Raw genomic sequence first — 22,689 nt, forward strand, 5'->3', positions numbered from 1 at the left:
CTGATAAAAAAAGATTAATTCCTCACGGTATATATCACTCAATAAAACAGTAAAATCTTGGAAATTAAAGATAATTAAGTCATCAATATATCTAAAAACAAATTTAATACTAAGAGTATAATTTTTTTATAATAATGCAAAAATAAGTTAGCTAAGAGAGATGAATAATTAGATCCTTGTGGTATTCTATGAATTTGAAGAAAAATATCCTTTCCATTGTAAAGATAATTACCAAAAAGACAAAAATTAATCAGAATTTCCCAATAATGAAAATCGCAACAAAGGATATTTTTAAAATCATAGTAATAATTCAAAAGGACATCTTTTAGTTTAGAAAGGGGAATGCTATTGAAAAGATCCTGGAAATCAAAAGTCGCAATAGAATTAATTTTATTATGCTTAATGAAATCTAAAATCGGTTGATTATTAGTGATAATCCATGAGAAACCTTCTTTAGTAATATAGTTAATAATCTTATTTAAGTAGTTAGAGAAAATGGTGCCAGGTTTAGTTAAATAAGTATTAGACCCACATGTGATAGTGCTAAATTTTACTGGAATTTTATAAAATTTAGGACTGAAGATTAGGTAAGGAAATTGTATATTACTAATTTTAATTTTTAATCTTTTGTAAAAAGCTAAAATTTTTTTAATGACAATAATATTATTGAAATTACTGAGTTCAAATTTTTTACTATTTTTTAATTCCGTAATTAAAAGTTCAGCATAGAATTTTTTACAGAATATAGCATAATTATTGTTAGCTTTGTCTATGGGAGTAATTACAAAATTTTTTTGAAATTACTTAATTGATTCAACAATATTAGAAAAATTTGTTGAATTTTTATTTTTATTTAAATTATCCTTATTATTGAAAATAAAGTTTTTAAAGTAATAATAAACTCCCCATTTCCATTCTGTTAGCATACCTAAAGGTAAAGAGAATCTATTTGATATCTTTAAACAAAAACTATTGAGATCATTAAGAAAGTATTTTAGAATCTTATNTATATATATAAGTAAATACAAGAAAACACGAAGAAAGTTAAGAAAAACAATAAGTCAACAAATAAGACAACAATAAGACAACAAAATCAAAATATTTATCCTCCTCACAGTGACATTCATAATCGGATATATTAATACTCCCTAAATTTTTGCCTATATCATTATAGTTAAATATGGTTCTACCAAGAGATTTGTTATATTTAAAACTTTTAATAATGTTAAAATCTTGTAATGGAAATAAAGCTTTAAAATTTTCAAAAATGTTGTGAAATTTGATCTTATCGAAAATAGGATTTTGAAAGTTAATAACGAAATATAAATTATCTAAACTTTTCTTCTTATTAGGCAAAATTTTGCTCATTTTGGCTTTTATAAGATCGAAACAAAGAATTTTGAAATGTAAATTAATGAAAGAAAAGTTTATAATTAGATCGTAGAACTTATATACTTCATAATTCTTAAGGGAGAAGACAAAATCTTTAATTGGTTTAATGCTATATTGTTTATAAAAGTATTTGGGCTATAAAAGTATAAAAGTCTTTCTAATATGGAAAAAGATTATAGTATTGCCTTTTTAATGCAAAAACCCCCAGATGAAAAACTATTTCACCCCACTTACTATATGAGTAGGAAAACGACTGATGCTGAAAAAAGGTATTCCAGCTACGAACTTGAAGCTCTTGCTATCGTAGAAGCCCTTAAGAAATTCGCTTCTATCTGTTAGGTATTCGATTCAAAATAATTACTGACTGTGCTGCTTTTGAAAAGACTATGCCAAAACGAGATTAGTTAACTCGTGTAGCTCGCTGGGCACTTTTGCTGCAGGAATTCAACTACATAATTGAGCATCGTTCTGGAAATAAGATGGCTCAAGTAGACGCTCTTAGCCGATCTCCAATTAATGTATTTTGTGTTACAGTCGATAATATTTTACCAAGACTCAGATCAGCCCAAGATAAAGATACTGGAATTAAGACTATAAAAGAACTACTTAAAATTTCAAATTATGAAGATTATTGCAATAGAAATGGAATTTTGTATAAATTTGTTAATGTCAAAGAATTGGTGGTTGTGCCAGAAAATATGCAAATCGAAATTATAAGAACAGCTCATGAGAAAAGCACTCGGGAATTAAATATACGGAAAAAGAAATCGAAGAATATTATTTCATACCCAAACTTAGACAGAAAATAGAAAACATCATAGCAAATTGTGTTCATTGCATACTGGTGAATCATAAAAGAGGAAAGAAAGAAGGGCTATTACATCCATTGCATAAAGAAAATATATGCCTTTGAAAACTTTTCATATTGATAATCTCGGTCCTTTGGAGAGCACCCATAAAAATTATAAATATGTGTTAGCGATAATAGATGCTTTTACGAAGTTTGTATGGATTTATCCTACGAAAACTACAACGTCAGCTGAAACTTTAGCCAAATTAGAAATCCAAAAAACTGTATTTGGAAGTCCTTCCCAGATAATTTCAGATAGTGGGACAACATTTACCTCCAGTGAATTTGCTGATTATTGCTCAAAAGAAATATTAAACATCATTTAATAACAACAGGTTTACCAAGAGCTAACGGACAAGTTGAGCGTATTAATCTGACCATCATATCAATTCCTTCAAAATTATCCATAGAAAATCCAGCTGAATGGTACAAGCATACAAATAAAGTTCAACAAGCGATTAATTCGACCTATCAAAAAAGCATTGACACTACTCCATTCGAATTGCTTTTTGGGACAAAACTGAATAATAATGGACTGGTAAAACTGAAAGAAAGGATTGAAATTGAATTTCAGGCTCATTTTGAAGCCCAAAGAGAAGAATTGAGAAAAGACGCAAAACAACAGATTTTTAAAATCCAAGAAGAAAATAGAAAGACTTATAATTTAAGAAGAAAAGAGCCGAAATCTTACGAAGTTGGAAATTTAGTTGCCATTAAAAGAACTCAATTTGGACCTCGTTTGAAGCTAAAACCTAAGCACCTTGGCCCCTACAGAATAACAAGAGTAAAAGGAGGAAATACGTATGCTGTGGTCAAAGAAGGAAGTCACGAAGGACCCAACTGCTCAACAACATGTGCAGAATACCTTAAGTCATGGAACAGTTGTCAAGAATTTTAGTGCTTGCCAAGACAAAAAATAAAGACTGTAGTTTTTGAAGATAAAAAAGAATTGCTAAAGAAGTGAATTTGATTTTTGAAGAAGACGAAAGACGTAAAAGAAGACGAAAGAATTTAAAGACGAAAGACGTAAAATAAGACGAAAGAATTTAAAGACGTAGAAGAAGACGAAAGAATTTAAAGACGAAAGACGTGAAAGAAGACGAAAGAATTTAAAGACGTAGAAGAATTTCAAGACGAAAGACGTGAAAGAAGACGAAAGAATTTAAAGACGTAGAAAAAGTTCAAGACGAAAGACGTTTAAAAAAAGGACGAAAGACGTTAAAGAAAAGAAGACGAAGCCGTGGAAGAAGAAACAAAAGACTTGTAAAGACAAGAGAGTGAACGTGCCTGAACTGATTGACTCTTACCTGAAAGATTTTTTCATGAAAGACGATATTAACCTAAAACATTTAATTTTTTGATATCAATTATATTTTTCAGTCTGCTCTGCTTTTTCTTTTCTTTTTCTTTTTAGAGTCGCTGGAGGACCAGCCGAAATGCAGGACGGCCGATCTGTGGTACCAGTTCCTGTACACAAAGCTGCAAGCTGATCTCAGTTCTCAGATCCGTCAGCTAGAAGTCGCCTTAAGCTAGAAGTCCTGCCAGACGATGTAAGCTGGAAGCTGCTCCCTGTGCGCATTACAAGGAAGCATTGGGAATTTCCCTAAGAGGAGAGCGCGGTTTGAAACTAACCGAAAATGACGTATATGGACTCCAAAGAGGAGTTATGATTATGAAAGATCGTAACGACGAACTCTTACTCATTAATTTTTTTATGTTATTTATGTGATTGTTAATCGTCCGTGTTTATGTAAATTTCTCTTCAATATATGTTTTTGTGAAAGAATAGTGTCTCTTTTTATTTTCAAAGACGGCCACTCTTGCCGTCCCTACACACGTATATAGTTCAAAAATTACAGAATAATGAAAAGAGAAGAAGAAAATATTTAAAATTAAAATAACATTAAAAAAAATAATAAAAATTCGAGAAAAAAAGGATATAATCTCTTCATTAGCTCACACGATTATATACGCAAAAAGGAATGCAGCAGTAACAATTTAGCACCTCGCAAAAAAATATGTTAAATTATTCTACATTTTGTACCCGGTACGAAGAGCCTAATTCAGATGGGAATTTTGAATCGACATACTCTGAGAGCAAAAGATTTTTTGAATTGCATTCAATACCTGAAATTTTTCCATCTTATAAAACGTGTGGTGATAAAAGATTTAAAACTTGCCTTAATATCAACAAAAAAACATATAGTAATTCATAATAACGATGATCTGCTTGTAAAATTAAAAAAGTTATTTATATGTTAGACTGTGGTTTTCGTATTATGTTGGACAAACCAGTGACTCTCTTAATACTCGAATTAATCAACACCGTTCAGATCTAAACAATATTACAACTATCCCTGGAATTGAATCATTTCAGAGAACATATAATAAAAAAATACGCAGCGAGATTTTTAAAATACTTTTTACGGAGATTAAGAATACTAGTTCTACCTATATTTTGTCATAAAGATAAAATGATATTGCTCACAGAAGTCTTTTCAATAATTTCGTTATTTCATGAATCTGCTTGAACGAAACGTTTTATTACTTGAAAGCTAAAATGAGAAATTTAACTATTGTTATTTATTTAAGTTCATTTCATTAATTTGTTGAGAGCGACATTAATTATAAGGATATCCGTCGTCTATTATACTACTGATGTATTAAATCATATCGCTTAAGTAATTTAAGTAATTAGTAATTTAAGCAAATTTAAGCAAATTTAAGCAAATTAAGTAATTTAAGCAAACTATTTAATATTACACCGTTGGTCTGACCTATAGCCACTCAAGTAAACCACAATATTTTTTAAGAGTCGTGATGGCTCAGGGGATAGAGCAATCGCCTTCCAATGAGGTGAACCGGGGTCGATTCCCAACAATGGCTGGTCTATAAGAATTCCTCACTAACAACAGTGCTGATGTAAAATATCTTCAGTTATACATGGAATGATTGGTCTTCTTGCTGCCAGGCTAAACATAGGAGTTTTCTTTGGTTTTCTCTTCCATAGTTACGCCGGCTAGTTTCATCAAAAAGTCCTGCACGAAGGCAAATTTCTCCCAATATTTGATTCAGGAGTTACCTGGTCTTCTGGATTGGGTTCAAAATTACAAAGATACGGAGTTGAACATTAGTAGTCATAAACCCGAAATTGGGTTGGCTCTTCAACGATCGTTATAAAATAAAATATTTTTTTTGCTAATTCAAAAACATTTTGTTGCTATGTTGCAGATACCGAAACTGGAATATTTCCTTCAATATCTTAAGAAAACGTACATTTATAAAAGCCCAATTTGGACTTGAGAGGAAGAATATATCTACATTTTAGTAAGATTCATAATTTTTAATAGCATAATAATTTTAAGTTAACAAGGGTGTAAAAATACGCCCAAAATATACCCTAAAACATATCTACAATAAATTTTTTGAATCTATTACTAAAAAATACGTTTTTTTTTTCAATTCCGAGTGCGACGTAACCTGTTTGAAATAACTGTCCTTGTAACTAGTTAACTTTAATGCCTGGAGCATTTCTCACTCGACTTTTGAAAATTCAATAATAAACGGAATTTTTTTGACTTCCTTAAAAAATGGTCTTAAGGTTAGCAGTAAAAAAAATTCTTTTTACAGCATTGAGTTCGTTCAGAAAGTTGTGACTAATTATTAGTTTTTCAATTTAAGAGCCAATGTCATTATCTTACGTAAAACTTATTTCAATATCGCGTGACTGTGTTATTACCTGACTTATACTGTGTTGTTACATGAGTAATCTCAAGAAACTGAAGCGAAAAGATTAAAACTTGTTTGATTTGAAAGATGATAATAAAGGTAGGCATGTTTTGAGCGTTCAAAAATGAAAGTCACAAATCTTTCATACCAGATGAGGGTTGAGAATGGGCGCCAACTTCTGAACTCTCAAAACATGTCGACTTTTATTTCCATCTTCACATTTTTGAAGTCGTCAAGTATCCTGTTTAAAATTTAGGTCATTATTTTGATAAGAATTTTATGCTTGTACAAGTAAACATCTGTATTTTAATATTTTACAGAGTTCCTTAAAAAAGAATATTGTAACTATGAAGTTAATGAAACCAAATATTAGGAGTTAATGAACTAGTATCTTAAGAGTCTTTAAAAGTCCTTATATGTAGTGAGGATGGTCAGAATCATAAAATAACCTTCAATATTGTAATTATTAAGTTCAATTCAACAGGATAAGTAATTATTAATTCAATTTTAAGACTAAAATATCGATAACCTGGAACTGAATCATTTTAGAGAACATAATTTTAACGGTGTCAAAATTAATATTTTAGATATAGTAGAAGATTTAAGACTACAAAAAGAAAATTACTACATGCTTTTAAACAAAACAATTTTGTCATATGGGCTAAACGATACCTTCCAACATACACAGATTAATTTTAATAACTCCTCAACTTATTCACTTTTCATATTAAAGATAAGCCTACAAATCGAGGTAAACGGGGATCAAGAAGTAATAAAAACTCTCTTAATTGAAACAAATTAAATATAAATTTTATTTCTAATATGGAAAAAGATTTTAATAAACATTAGAATATTAAACCACTTAAAGATTTTGTTTTCTCCCTTAATAATGATGTATATAAGCTTCAAGATCTTATTATTAGCTTTTCTTTTATTAATTTACACTTCAAAAGTCTTTGTTTCGATCTTGTTAAAGCTAAAATGAGTAAAATTTCTCCAAATAAAAAGAAAAATTTAGATAATTTTCATTTCGTTACTAACTTTCAAAATCCGATTTTCGATAACATCAAATTTCATAATATTTTTGAAAATTTTAAAACTTTACTTCCATTAAGAGATTTTAACATAATTAAAAGCTTTAAATATAATAAATCTCTTGGTAGAACTATATTTAATTATAATGATATAAGCAAAAATTTAGGGAGGATTAAAGTATCCGATTATGAATGTCACTGTGAAGAAGAGAAATATTTTTATTTTGCTGATAAACATCGTAAACATATTATTGCTGGTAATTTAAGTATTATAGAAAACTTAGAACTTAGGAATTTAATGATAAAAGGCACAAAATTTAGACTCATTTACCATACATCAATTAATAAAATACTTTCTTTATGATCTCAATATTTTTTGCTTAAAGATATCAAATAGATTTTCGTTACCTTTAGATATGATAACAGAATGGAAATCGGGTTTTTATTATTACTTTAAAAACTTTGTTTTCAATAATAAAGATAACTTAAATAACAGTAACAATTCAACAAATTTTTTAAAAATTGTTCAATCAATTAAGCAACAACAAAAAACTTTTGTAATTACTCCCATAGACAAAGCTAACAATAACTATGCAATATTCTGTAAAAAATTCTATGTTGAACTTTTAAATACGGAATTGAAAAATAATAAAAATTTTAAACTTAGTAATTTAAATAATAATATTGTCATTAAAAAAATTTTAGCTTTATATAAGAGGTTAAAAATTAAAATGAACAATATACAATTTCCTTACTTAATTATCAGTCCTAAATTTCATAAAATTCCTATAAAATTTAGAGCAATCACATGTGGATCTAGTGCTTACCTAACTAAACCTGTCACCATTTTCTCTAAATACTTAAATAAAATTATTAGCAATATTATTAAAGAAGGTTTTTCTTGGATTATCACCAATCAACCGATTTTAGAATTCATTAAACATAATAAAAATAATTCTATTGCTACTTTTGATTTCCAGGATCTTTTTAAACTATCTAAACTAAAAGGTGTCCTTTTGAATTATTACTATGATTTTAAAAATATCCTTCATTGCGATTTCGATTATTGATAAATTCAATTTAATTTTTGTCTTTTCAATAATTATCTTTACAATGGAAAGGATATTTTTCTTCAAATTGATGGAATACCACAAGGATCTAACTATTCATCTCTCTTAGCTAACTTATTTTTGCATTATTTTGAAAAAAATTATTCTCTTATTATTAAGCTTGTTTTTAGATTTATTGATGATTTAATTTTCAAGATTATACTATTCTAATAAATAATATTTACCCCGAGGTATTAATATTGCTCCGTAATCATGATGATAACACTAGTTTAAATTTTTTGGATTTGAGTATTATTAAAGAAGAAAATATCTGATTTGTTTATTTCTATGATAGAAGAAATTATTTTAATTTTAATATAAATAAACTAATTACTTGGAATTCTAATGTTTCTAGGAGCATCTATTTAAATACCACTTTTAATGAAATGAACAGAATTAAAAGAATATGTAGTAATATTTATTTATCCAAAAAACAAATCGATAAACTCTTTTAAAATTTGATAAAAAACAATGAACACCCAACTAAAGTAATTAAATTCTATATAAAATCATTGAGTTAATTGCATATTATTTTAAATAAGAAAAAAAAATCTTTTGCAATTTATATGATTTTTATCATGTTGTTAAAGATTAATAAAATTATAAATTGGTGCGAATAAAGTAAAGTTATTTGTGTATTAAAATTGATAGATGGGTTGAAATCATTGGTAAATTACTTGTATTTGGATATAGTACATGATAAAAAATAATTAAATGATTGAAATGTCATGATAAACAAATTAAGGCCGAAATATATAAAAGGTAGTTAAACAAAGGGGAATGTAATCGTTAAGGAAAGTGGTAGTACAATTATAATGTGGGATAACAGTAATCCAATAGGTTCAAAGGGGGGTGACAAAGTGTGAGTTTTGAGCGAATTGGATAATTTGGTATCACCATATTTGGAAAAAGGGCGAAAAATAAATAAATTTAAGATTAAAGATAAAAACGAGAAATGACATGCTATATCCAGATACAGACTTGACATTTAATACAGTAAGATGATGTTTCCAATGAGAAAATTACAAATTCCCTTAACAATAAAAAAGGTACTCACCACACACATACAGGAGGACATGATAAAGACAATCATCATGAAAATAGAGGCAAATAAATTCTCCAGCACAAGATAGAATTATTAACATATCATTTTATTTTGTAACATATACATCTTTCACCACATCTACTAACACAAGAAAGGCATTCTATTAAAATGGGTGACGGGAGAATTAAAACACAGAAGGCGTCATAGATAAAAGTAAAATATAAAAGAACGAGTAATTTAAATTTTAAAATAAATATGGAAAGAAAGCTTAAATTCGAGAAAGTTTTTTTTTTTAATGCTAAAGAAAATTAAAGGTATAAAATGTTGATTTTAAATTTACAGAAATTGATTATAGTTATGGATTTAATTTAAGATAAAGATTAAGAAAAATTTTTTAAAAAAATCTCTCGTTACGGACCGCATCTCGGGAAAAAAAGGACCAGCAAGAAGAAAGCACAAAAAGAGAATCTCCTAAAAGTGACTTAAAAATTCCTTAACTGGGCAGGACCAGAAAAGTTACAGCTAATAAAATTTAAAGAGGCGGAGAGTTTGAAAGTTAAAGGAAAGAGATTGGTTAGTTAGAAGTAAAAAAGAAAGAGGAATTGATTCTCTCCCATAGGAAGTGCGATGACCCACAGGAAGTGCGAAGGTCACGGTTGACCATGAGGGAGGTCAAAAAGAAAGTAAAATAAAAATTGCTATATTGAAAAAAAAGAATAAAGTTTAAAGAGAATTAAAGGATTAGATAAAATTAAAAAGATTAAATTGTCTCATTACATTAAGTGTAAATGTGACACATGTGGAAATCCATTTCGGGCAAATCTGTGGCAAAAATTATGTGCAAAACAGGCAATTCATGTTTCGTTCTCGTTTCTATTTAAATTTTTTTTTCTTAAATAAATGTTAATTTTCTAAAATTATTAATAGTCAACTTATTTAAATTATCCAGTATTAAATTACCTTGCGCATATTCATTTCAGGCTAACTTGGTAACTAACAAATCAAACGCACTTCAGTAAACACGCACTTTAATACAAAAGCCTCTATTTATGCTTTTATCTCATTTTGCGTTTTTGGCTTTATATTTTGCAATCTGGCAATCTTGTTACGAAAATATTTTAAATCATTCTATTCCATGTAAGTTAATTTAAATTTGCTACTCGCTTTAAAGATTTCATTTCATGTTTATTCTGCTTTTTCTTTATATTTTATTTTCTGTTTTTACCTGATATTTTTACTTATTTTTACTTTTTGCTGTAATTTTTTAGTAATTTTTTTTTTGCTATTGTATTGATATATTTTGCTTTGGCTAGATTGATACAATATTAGAAAGCACTCCTTCCTTTTTGCGGATATAATCGTGTGAGCTGATGAAAAGATTATATCTTTTATTTTACGGATTTTTATTATTTTTTTCCTTTTTTTCGGATTTTTTTTCCGGTTTCTTGTTATTTGTTATTTTTATTACTATTTTTCTTCCCCCCTTTTTTTCATTGCTATGTAATTTTTTTCCATGCTTCCTCTACATTTTGAACTTATTTTATGAGTTCTATTTACTTGCAGCTTATGCGCAGTAAATAAAACTTATTGTTTTTCTTAATTTTCTTCGTTTTTTCCTTTCTGTTTGTATTTAATTATTATGCTATATATATAAATAAATACAAGAAAACACGAAGAAATTTAAGAAAAACAATAAGTTTCATTTATTGCGCTTAAGCTGCAAGTAAACAGAACTCATTAGATAAGTTCAAAATGAAGATAAAAAAAAGAAAAATTATAGACATATGAAAAAAAGGGGGGGAAATAATAAGTAAAAAAATAACAAACAGTTTAAAAAAAAAAAAAGAAAGAAAAAAAAAAAGGATGAAATTCTATTTAAAAAAACTGGAAAAAAAAAGATATAATCTTTTCATCAGTCCACACGATTATATCTGCAAAACAGAGTGTTTATATATATATATATAAACCCCACCATTGGCCCTGATAATTTTTTACGGTAACATACAGCAGCGTGCCAAAGTCTCCGTCCACCCACTATATTTGATTAGAATAAACTTATTTGTCTTCTACATGCATGACGGTTATGTGTCTAAAGAGACAAAAAGAATATATTATTGCGCAATGCACTGTCCTTGGTGAAAAAATACTGTTGACAAAAAAATTTATCCCTGTTTTCTGGATGAAAAACAAAGAACCGATTAAATGACTTTCATAATCTAATGTCATAATAATGTAATGTCATAATGATAAATGTCATAGTATGGAAACACTTTCTCAAATGCTAATTCACAAATATTTTTTTAAAATTATGAAAACAAAAATTTATTTACAATAAAGTATTGCTTAGAGAGGGTAAAATTATAGGTGACAATAATTAATGGTGTGCCACTTTATTCTCGTAGCATTTTTTTAAAATAAATATGGAATTTTAATGAATATTCTAAAAATTCCTTTAATGACGATTATTTCTTAAAATTTTTCTTTATCTAAGGAACGAAAGTTAACCATATTTTTAGAAATACTTCAAAGGAAAATGTCTTCCATTATTAATATCAATCGTTTTCTAATTGTTTGAACTTTTCAATTTAAAAATAAAAATGGACACACGTTTTAAAAAGTAAGCACTTTTAAAAATTCTACAACTGGCCATTGGTCAGCAGCAAATTTTCCTAGTTTTGCGCACTTTGTTGATGGTTCTTTAAAGGTGTTTTGATATTTATGTTATATAAGGAATTAAAGGGTGAAAATATTTATTTGAAAGCTGGAAAACATAATAGTTTGGGGGTATTCACACAGAAATGGGTGTTCAAAACACCTTTGCACTGCAAGAACAGTTAATATGTGCCACAACCTTTTGGCCAGATAGTGTATATAAATTGATTGTTCTGATGCAATTTTCTACAACAAATAATTGAAAACAAAAATTTGAGATAAATTAGCGAAGAAACAGCATGGCTTTTGAGCAAATAGGAGTTTCGAAAAAAAACTCTTGTCATATTCATGAATAAAAATTGTACTTTCAGCGTATAAATTTTTTTTTCTGTAGCATACCTACTGGCAGCAGAGCGGCCAGCAAAGTTACTTTTTTACTGCAAGTTAATAATTCTCATTATTGAATGTCAAAATAAAAAATTTTTCATCGCACTCCCTGCACATTTTATCAAATTTTCTTAGTACTTGATAAAAACATGTGTTTTTTGTTTGCATAAAATTACTAAGAACATTACAATTTTATTTATTCAGAAAACATTTAATTTTCTTTCCTTTCCCAACGGTCTTTTCTTAAACGGTTTTTACAAGAAGAAATTAGTATGGTTAATACTTCTTAGAACACTTGTAACATCTAAGAAATCCAATAAACTAAAAATTATAGTTTGGTTTTAACTGGTATTTTTTTAGAGAAAATAATTACAAATACTATTTGTTACATCTCATATTAAATATATTATGATTTACAAAAGTAAAATTTTTAAATTTAGGCTATTATTAACTAATATTTTCGTCGAATAAAAAGATAGGGAATTAACACATTTTCGAACACAAAAACTCACTGATGTGCTCAAAACATTTAACGATTTTAAATAAAGCATGATTTTCATTGTTGTAAATTAAATGTTGGTAAAAATGAAATTTTTTTGTTAAAAGATGTTGGTCTAGTTAGCTTTAACTAAATTATTTGTGAAAATTTCTGACGCCCACATATAAAAATATTTTTCAAATGTACAGATATATATTTATGTGTGATTTTTTAAAAATATTTTAATGGTTGATTTGAGCCAATCTGTTCATGGCCTACACAAGTCAAAACGTTTTGATGACTTAGGTGCAATTTATGATGATCCAACATCATTCGATGGTCACCATCATCCAACATTTCCCATTATGCGTTTATGGTTATGGCAAACTTCCATCATTTCATGATGGAAAATGATACTTTAATGCCATGATGGTTAACCATCAAAAGAAGTTTGATTCTCATTAATCAACAATCCATGATGATCCGTTATGGTTCCAACAATACATTTCCATGTTGGTTTAACGGGGATTTTTGCTGGTTCTGAGGAATATACCATCAAAAAAATTTTAAATTTTTTTTTATTTTTTATGTTAGACTATCATAAACCAGTCCGAATACCTACATGGGAATGATGGTTGTGTTCATGATCTTTCAAACATTTGATTTCTAAGATAGTATGATGGAAATTCATGATGGTCCATTATGGTACAACAATGCATTTTCATGATGGTTTAATAATAATTCTTGTTAATTCAGCAGGAATATACCATCAAAAAAATTTTATTAATGCTGACCCACCCAAAGTCTGCCCGAATTCCTTCATTGGGTGATGGTTACTTATGCTGTTCACCATCAAAAAATACAATGATTAATTCATGATGGAATTATTGATGGTTACCATAATGGAGGAGAGGAGAATCCCCCACTTTTGAGAAACTTCCGCTGTCACTCTGGAATAAAATATGGACTTAAGAAATATCAAATTTTCTTGATCGTGAGAATCATGCGTGAAATTTTCTTGATAGTGAGAATACGGCTTTGAATTTAAAAAAGACTTTTTTTTTCAGAACTCAAGTGAACGAACATTTCCTAATTTTTATTTTTGTCTTAAGAACATAGTTTAAAATGTTTTTTACAGTGGAACTTTATGATTTGTAAAAATTTAGATTGTTTTGAACTCTTTATTTTTTTACAAACTTCATCTTGGTTACCCTTTGTTCAGTATTTTTTTTTAATTAGCTAAAAATAATCGTAATCAAAATGATTTATTTTAAATATTCTATTTCAAAATTTCACGGTAAATAAATTCCAAACCAATGAAGTTTCAATAAATTTCAGGTGCTTTTTTTCAGTAGAACGGCTATTTCATAATATTCTATTTATAACTCATGAACAGCCGAGCCAATTTTGGGTTTACGAATACTAATGGGTATTAATTTGTTTAAAAACCTTAAATGAGCCAGAAGCCGTTAAAAAGTTTCATTTCATAATAAAAGTATTATTTTATTTTATTAACACTGTTGAACAGTCTACCCAATATTTTATTTGCGACTCCTGTAATTTTGAACTAGAAGACAAGGGATCACGGTAAGAACTCCCCCCGTCAAAAAGTATGAGGCCGCTATAGAAGCAAGAATAGAGCATTTCAGGGAGGGTCTTCACTCTAGGGCTAACACAATAGACCGAAGTAAAACCTCTCCTAAACAATGACTTGAAATGGTTACCATAGCCATCGCCACAGGTCCAGACGAGTGGGGAATTCAGATAAACTATAGTCCTTGTAGGACTCTTTAGAGGCATTATTTTCTATAAATATTGCACGTAATTAAAGCAGTTAAATTCTGAATTATTTCTGAAAATCAATACGGTTTATAGCGAACTGCCGGATATAGTGAACGAAATGTTCGCTTCCATGCCTTGCTACACACGCTTAATGTTATTTATTATGGATATTAGAGAACCAAAAAAAGGGAGTTGGATATTATGAACTTTTTTCTGTCTTCGACTGATTTCTTTTCTTTTTTTTTTGCAATAATTTTGAAATTTCTAACTTTAAAATAAATACATGTACCGATTTTAAAACCATCTATAGCATGAAATATAGTAATAAGCATTTTTTCTTGTTTGCTTCATAATTGAATTGGTTCAGCATTCAACGAAGCAGCACTCTTCCAGTATCTGGTTCCGACTTTCTGATCATTTGAGCGCGCCCCTTGCTTTTTGTTCGCCAAGATCTGGACAAATGCTTCAAGTCAAAGCCGATGAATTTGCTAAGCGATTGATTTGGTAAGACTATTTTTATGTGCTCGAATGGCTGATTAAACAGGTTTAAAAATAACATAAATTCAGGAAAAATTATCTGAGAGCCAGGAAGTGTTTCGATATCTGATGTTAAGGATCAGCTAAAAATTACATATTTTTTTTGTACGCAAGACGAAGAGTAATAAAAAATAAACACATTTTTGTTATTATTTCTCAGTCATTTTTGTATTTCATTTCAATGGTAATTTATTTAAATAATGTGGAATAAAAGGGGGGAACTATTAGTTAAAATAGTTATAGTGAAGGTTTTAATGAAGGTTAGCTGGGTTTGACTGCACTTCAGTTTATTACTACAGAAGGAAGGCAATTACTGTTTGAAGCAGCGCTATTATGGTAATACACATACATAATTGGCCTATTCTAATTTCCTTTAGTAGTACCCTATAATATAATATGTGGCCCAGTTTGAATATTATGGGTCAATATTAAGGGGAGGACCATGTATGAATACAGTATAAAGAACTTATCATTTTAACGCTATTTAACACACTATTATATCTACCTATGCGATATATCTATAAATATATAGATATATAAAAAAGTGGTTTATTATGACTTAAGGATAAATACTTATTTTAGCATTTTTTATGTTAAAGTATATGATGCATGCATTTAACATAACGAAATCTTTGAATTTTCGTAGTTTGGTATTGTTGTTTTAAAATCATTATAATTAAAATTGCTACATATGCAACATATTTTATTTTAAAATGAGCAACGCAACCATAAAATTGTTGAATTTTTTTTATGAAAGTTAAAAATATAAATCTTCATCTAAATACAATTATTTGCGGCATTTATTATGAACATATAGAGTGAGTCTCTTGAAATGTTTTTTGAATCCTTATCATATAGAGTTGATGTCAGGCTGAATTAATTTGCAAGCTACAAGCGCATCAACGATTATTGGAATTATAGAAGAAAAAAATCGAAACCTGATAAATGGTTTCTTATTATTCGCAAAAAACTCTGCTTAGTGAACTGCAATTAATTCTCTTGTTTTGTAGTTTTTAAAAGGCGAGAATAGCTTATTATATTTATTAAATAGTGAAGCATTGTTGCCTTTATGAAACTTTTTAAAAAGAAAATAACCATATTTTGCATTATACTTAAAGGAGAGCTGCAGTGACTTAGAGGATAGAGCGTTCACCTTCCAATCAGGTAAACCGCATTCGAATCCCAGCAATGGCTGGTCGATACGTATTCCTCACGCGTCTTGCACCGACCACAGTGCTAACGTACAATATCCTCAGTGGTAGATGGATCATGGGTTAAAGTCCCCTTGACATCAGACTAACCATGGGAGGTTTCCGTGGTTTTCCTCTCCTTGTAACGCAAATGTTAGTTTCATCAAAAAGTCCTTCAAGAAGGCAAATTTCTCCCAATACTTGATCCAAGAGCTCCCGTGTCTTCTGGATTGGGTTCAATATTAAGAGGCGTCAATATTGGATCGGCTGTTCAACGACGGTGGTAAAATAAAATAAAATACGTAAAGGAAAACCAGAAAAATGTTTTCCAGATTGCTTGCTGTAACAGGATTCCAGCTAAATGCTCATTATCGCAAATGAAATTTATTTTTTAGAATCAATCATTTCTTTTTCAGTATCCTTGACAAACAGCCTATCATCTTTGTGAATATAACGAAACGCTCTTCTTATTTTTGTAAAACTCAACATAGAAATTAAAGTAACTTGTAATTTAAGTATCGGAGTAAAATCATATTTATGAAAATTATTAAAATAACTTATTTTAACAAAAATAATCAGATTTTGCGAGCAAAAGAAAACCATGAAAATGGTTTTCAGATTGCTTGACTGTCATGGGATTCCATCTAAATTTTCATTATCGCAATGTACTTATTATTATTACTATAATCTATCCTGTTTTCTTATCATCCTTGATATATAGCCTATCATCTCAGTAAATAATATGAAACTCTACTTTTTAACAGATATCAAATTTACTTTTAATTTAAACACAGGAGTAAAATCATCTTTTGTGTTTTTGCTTGAAAATAATCAAAATTTATGTTACGCACAATGAAAATAACGAAAACGTTTCAATAATTGAACGATAACAGACGATATTGAGCATATTAGTGATAATTAGTGGTTTTTAACATTTTTCGATTTATTATGCTTTATTTGAAATTTTATGTTTGAACAACTTAGAATACTTACTTCTTCATTTTAATTTTTGTTTTTTTTGACAGTGCCCTAATTGTGCCTTTGTTTTAAGTATTTAAATATGAGAATGTAATGTAGTAGGGCATTAAATAAGTAAACAAAATAATGATTTTTATGCACTTGAAATTCAAAAGTCTAAAAATTTATAGAATCAAAGAATTAAAGCCCAATAAATTTTATATTTAAAAATAGGAAAAGTATCAATTAAACTATTTTAATAAGCTTTTATTACTTAAAATCTATAAAATTCAGATTTATCTATAAAATTCTTTTTTAAACTAAAAATATAGTTTTAAAAAATAAGCTACAATCATTATTTTAAATTTCTTTCTACCACTATGCCTATGGACGTAGTGTTTTTAAAACCAATAATTAATATTATTTCCAATAAAAGTGCTAAATTTAATAGTATTAAAAGAATATTGTTTTATTGAAATAAGCAGTATGGGTATTTTGTACTGGTATAAAGTACCTTTAAAAGCAAACTGATCACTAGATGTAGATAGATAAATACTTAAAGAGCTCAATTTAATAGTATTAAAGGAATGTTGCTTTCTTAAAATAAGCAGTACTGGTATAAAGTATCTTTCAAAGCAAATTGATGACTAGACGTAGATAGATGACTAGTAAAAGTGCTAAATTTAAGAGGATTAAAGGAATGTAGTTTTATTGAAATAAACAGTATGAGTATTTTTTACTGGTATAAAGTGCTTTTCAAAGCAAACTAATGACTAGACGTAAATACTGATAGATGTCAAGATCAGCGATGTTTACCATCTTTCTGCCTCTATTTTTATATACAGAACTTACCCACATTTGCATTATATTGAGGGGAAAGCCTCAAACAGTTAGCCCTACGGGACCCATGATTTGTCGATCAGTGTGGTCAGTGAGGAAAATTCGTGGCCACCAGTCATCACTGGATTCAAACCGGGAATTCATCTCATTATGGGGTAAACGCTTTATGCCTTGAGCCACCGTGGCTTCAATAATAAAACTTATAGTCAATAGATTTAAAGTTATAGTGTAGCGAAATTATATAATTTAACATCAGAAAGATGCAATAAAATACTCCCGTGCTAGACTCCAGAATCTTCTAATATTAGGACTAACATTATATAAGATTAAGAAGTATTAAAAGTATAAAAAAAAAGTATATAAAAAAAGTAAGATTTCACTTATAAAATTCCACTTTATTAAGTTCGTAAATGTTTTAATGATGGTAATTCAGGATATGTACGTGAAATTGGGTTCAGTTAGTTTATTAAAAGATTAAAATAATGATAACGCAGTAACAAATTTCTTTCTAACGATTATGTAGTCAAAGTAATTTGTATATATGTAATATAGAAATTCTCAGGCGAGTCTTTCCATATTAACCGATAAGCTTAAAACATATGTTTCTTATCAAGTTTAAGATGTGGAAGTCGGTCTCTCACAAAGAGCCATAAAAAGTCAAGATGAACCAGATACGGCCAGATAAAAGATTATTTTCTGAAGCTAATGGGCTAATAATTCGTAAATGAAGTAGACATTAAAATACTCCCAAAAACTTCCCACCGTCAGAGTGGCGATATCCTTTTAACGAATCAAAATCTCTAAAGTTTAGCAATTGAATGACGTTTCATTGAATAAGAAGATGCTTGCAACGCCCTCCCCTTTTCAGGACCTCTCTTTAAAAGCTCGGGAGAGGCAAAAATGCGTGTCTTTTCCATATTTTCCATGGCTAGAGAAATCTAGACCAAATCCAAACAATCCCTGAAATGGGGAAACCATAAATGTAAAGATTCCATGAACACTGTTTTCCATACTCCATATAAGTAATAAAATGCCTTTTTAAATGTATTCGCCTAATTCTCTTCAAATATCTAGCCTTTAAAGGCATAACATTACATATATACAAAACATTTTTATCTCTGCATACTAACTAAAAGTTAGTATCTTTTTGAACGAAGCTGTGGTTGGTGTTTAAAACCATTGCATTTTTAGAATGATTATCAAATCATTCAATCGTTTTATTAATTAATCAATTCAATCGTTTTAAAGTTCATTGAAAAGATCGTTTTCATTTAACAGAAAAAATGTTCAGTTGTCTCCGCATAATTTTTTTTATTATTAATTATTACTGTACTTTTCGGTTAGCCCGGAGCAAGGAAGTTCATCATTGTTTTAATTTTTTTTTTAACTTTATTTAATTTTATTTTGCGAACATCAATTTTGTTCAGTGTTTGAAAAAATAAAGTAACTAAATTAGGAAAAAAGAAAAAAGAAGAAGATAATAAGTTGGCTGAGGTATACATTTTCGGCAACTTTGCGTTTGAGCCAGGCTAACCGAAAAGTACCATTATTACAGATATTCATTTCCTGTTCATATATCGAATGAAAATTAGTAAATAGCATCAACTTAGATTATAGATTTATGTATATTTTATTTTGAAACGATCGTTGAACAGACAATCCAATTTTGAGTTAACGACTACCGATCTTCAACCCAATCCAGAAGACAACAGAAATTCTAGATCAGTACTCAGAGGTATTGATTTTTTATGGGTCTCAGTCACCATTTTATACACCAGTATTTTTCGGCATTTGAACTGCCATTCTCACAAACAAGAGCCCTACCAACCAGGCTAGCCCGATCAAATTATTAGTTTATTTTATAACCATCATTGAACAGCCGAACCTTGTAGTTTTGTACCCATTCCTGGATCAAGTATTGGGAAAAATTTGCCTTTTTGATGGAACTTACCAGCATTTTCATTACATGGTGAGGAAAATGTCTCATGGTTAGCCTGACGGCAAGGGGACCCATGATTCGTCGAACATTTAAGATATTTTACGTCAGCAATGTGGACGGTGCGAGCCAAGTGCAAAATTCGTATCAACCAGCCATCGTTGGGATTTGAACCCGTGTACCTTATTGGCAGTTGAGTGACCTATCCCTCTGGCTATCTATTATAATGATACTCTTCGGTTAGTCTAGCGCAAGCGCAAAGTCACCAAAACTATCGTTTTTTATGGTTGTTGAATTTAATATATCAATACCCTTTTTTTATTTGACAAAGTAGAGATATTTCGTGATCTGTCGAGCCAACTGCAATCGCCAAATGGGTTTATAATTTTTTTAAAAGTGATTTCCCCCTCCATTTCCTCGCAGGTAATTGCAAAGACATGGCGATTATTCGGCTGCAAATCAGATTACAGAAATCTTCCTGACAATAGTGATATTACAGATTTTTTTTTCCTCAATGAAACTTGTAATCCTAATAAGTTATATAGTTTATTATTTCAAAGGTGAAATAAAGGTTGTGTGTACCTTGTAAATAATAAGAAAGTTAATAATTGTCCTGAATTTTTAAATAAATCTATTCTCATTACAATTTATTTATGTAATTCAAATTTAATGCTTCTCCATTTCAGTTCAAGAAATCGTTTGCACTCTTTGTTTTCAGGTCTGAAAATGCATTTTAGACAAAACCACTGTTTGCCAATTTTTAAGTCATTCAATAATTAAAAAATTTGAAGATTAACATTTAATTTTTATTTTGGGTTATCAGAACTACTCAGGGGACACTGAACCCGGGGGGCTGAGGGAGGCCCCTTCTAACCTTGTAATTTTTCCCTCGATATTTGTGTCATTAAATTTATCGAATTCGTGACTGCCATTTTGTGAGATTCACATGATTCAGGACTCGGTTATTAATAACAATATATATATATATATATATACACGAAAATAAATACAAGAAAACGCGAAGAAAGTTAAGAAAAACAATAAGTTCCATTTATTGCGCTTAGGCTGCAAGTAAACAGAACCAGCAACAAGTGGTTTTTTGGTCACAGCTCCCCAACAAAGTATAAGATAGCTATGAAATTACAGTATAATATGCACGTAATTCAGTAGAAAGATTATTTGTATGCAAATTTTAGAAATAAAATGTCATAGGTGATGCAAGTGTACGTAAACCTTGTGGGTCGTCGCGCGCTGGTCAAAGCTGTGATAAAAGGATGAAGAGCACCGTAGTTAAAGACATTCGCTGCAAGTGCAAGTGATTTCCTTTGTGAAACATGTCTTCAAGAAATCATTTAGACAACTTTACTCGAGGAAGAATGATTGGGAAGTTTGAGGAGGGGCGTAGTGTGGCCAGTGTACCCGAAGAGTTCGGGATCAACAAAAGTGTTGTTTCTCGTGCTTGGAATGCCTTTAAAACTACTGGTACAGCTGTTCGGAAGGTTGGTGGTGGCCATCCAAGGAAAACAACACCAAGAGATGACCGTTACATTNTATATATATATATATATATATATATATATATATATATATATATATATATATATATATATATATATATATATATATATATATATATATATATATATATATATATATATATATATATATATATATATATATATATATATATATATATATATATATATATATATATATATATATATATATATATATATATATATATATATATATATATATATATATATATATATATATATATATATATATATATATATATATATATATATATATATATATATATATATATATATATATATATATATATATATATATATATATATATATATATATATATATATATATATATATATATATATATATATATATATATATATATATATATATATATATATATATATATATATATATATATATATATATATATATATATATATATATATATATATATATATATATATATATATATATATATATATATATATATATATATATATATATATATATATATATATATATATATATATATATATATATATATATATATATATATATATATATATATATATATATATATATATATATATATATATATATATATATATATATATATATATATATATATATATATATATATATATATATATATATATATATATATATATATATATATATATATATATATATATATATATATATATATATATATATATATATATATATATATATATATATATATATATATATATATATATATATATATATATATATATATATATATATATATATATATATATATATATATATATATATATATATATATATATATATATATATATATATATATATATATATATATATATATATATATATATATATATATATATATATATATATATATATATATATATATATATATATATATATATATATATATATATATATATATATATATATATATATATATATATATATATATATATATATATATATATATATATATATATATATATATATATATATATATATATATATATATATATATATATATATATATATATATATATATATATATATATATATATATATATATATATATATATATATATATATATATATATATATATATATATATATATATATATATATATATATATATATATATATATATATATATATATATATATATATATATATATATATATATATATATATATATATATATATATATA

At 27.7% G+C, this 22,689-nt stretch overlaps 1 protein-coding gene across 2 annotated transcripts in view; it reads right to left on the reverse strand.

Annotated features, from left to right (window-relative positions):
• Window positions 1-22,689, reverse strand: part of LOC107452999 (uncharacterized) — a 99,637-nt gene that overhangs the window by 68,106 nt on the left and 8,842 nt on the right. Inside the window, exon 1 of one of the 2 annotated variants that reach the window (XM_016069653.4) lies at window positions 9,172-9,596. The exons of the other annotated variant lie outside the window; for it this stretch is intronic. Coding sequence (XP_015925139.1) covers window positions 9,172-9,259 — 88 coding nt within the window. The 5' untranslated portion in view covers window positions 9,260-9,596. Of the gene's footprint in view, window positions 1-9,171; window positions 9,597-22,689 lie in introns of those variants that run through there. 2 annotated transcript variants of the gene reach the window in all.

The sequence above is a fragment of the Parasteatoda tepidariorum genome, chromosome X1 (assembly GCF_043381705.1).
Source record: "Parasteatoda tepidariorum isolate YZ-2023 chromosome X1, CAS_Ptep_4.0, whole genome shotgun sequence".
Lineage (NCBI taxonomy): Eukaryota > Metazoa > Arthropoda > Arachnida > Araneae > Theridiidae > Parasteatoda > Parasteatoda tepidariorum.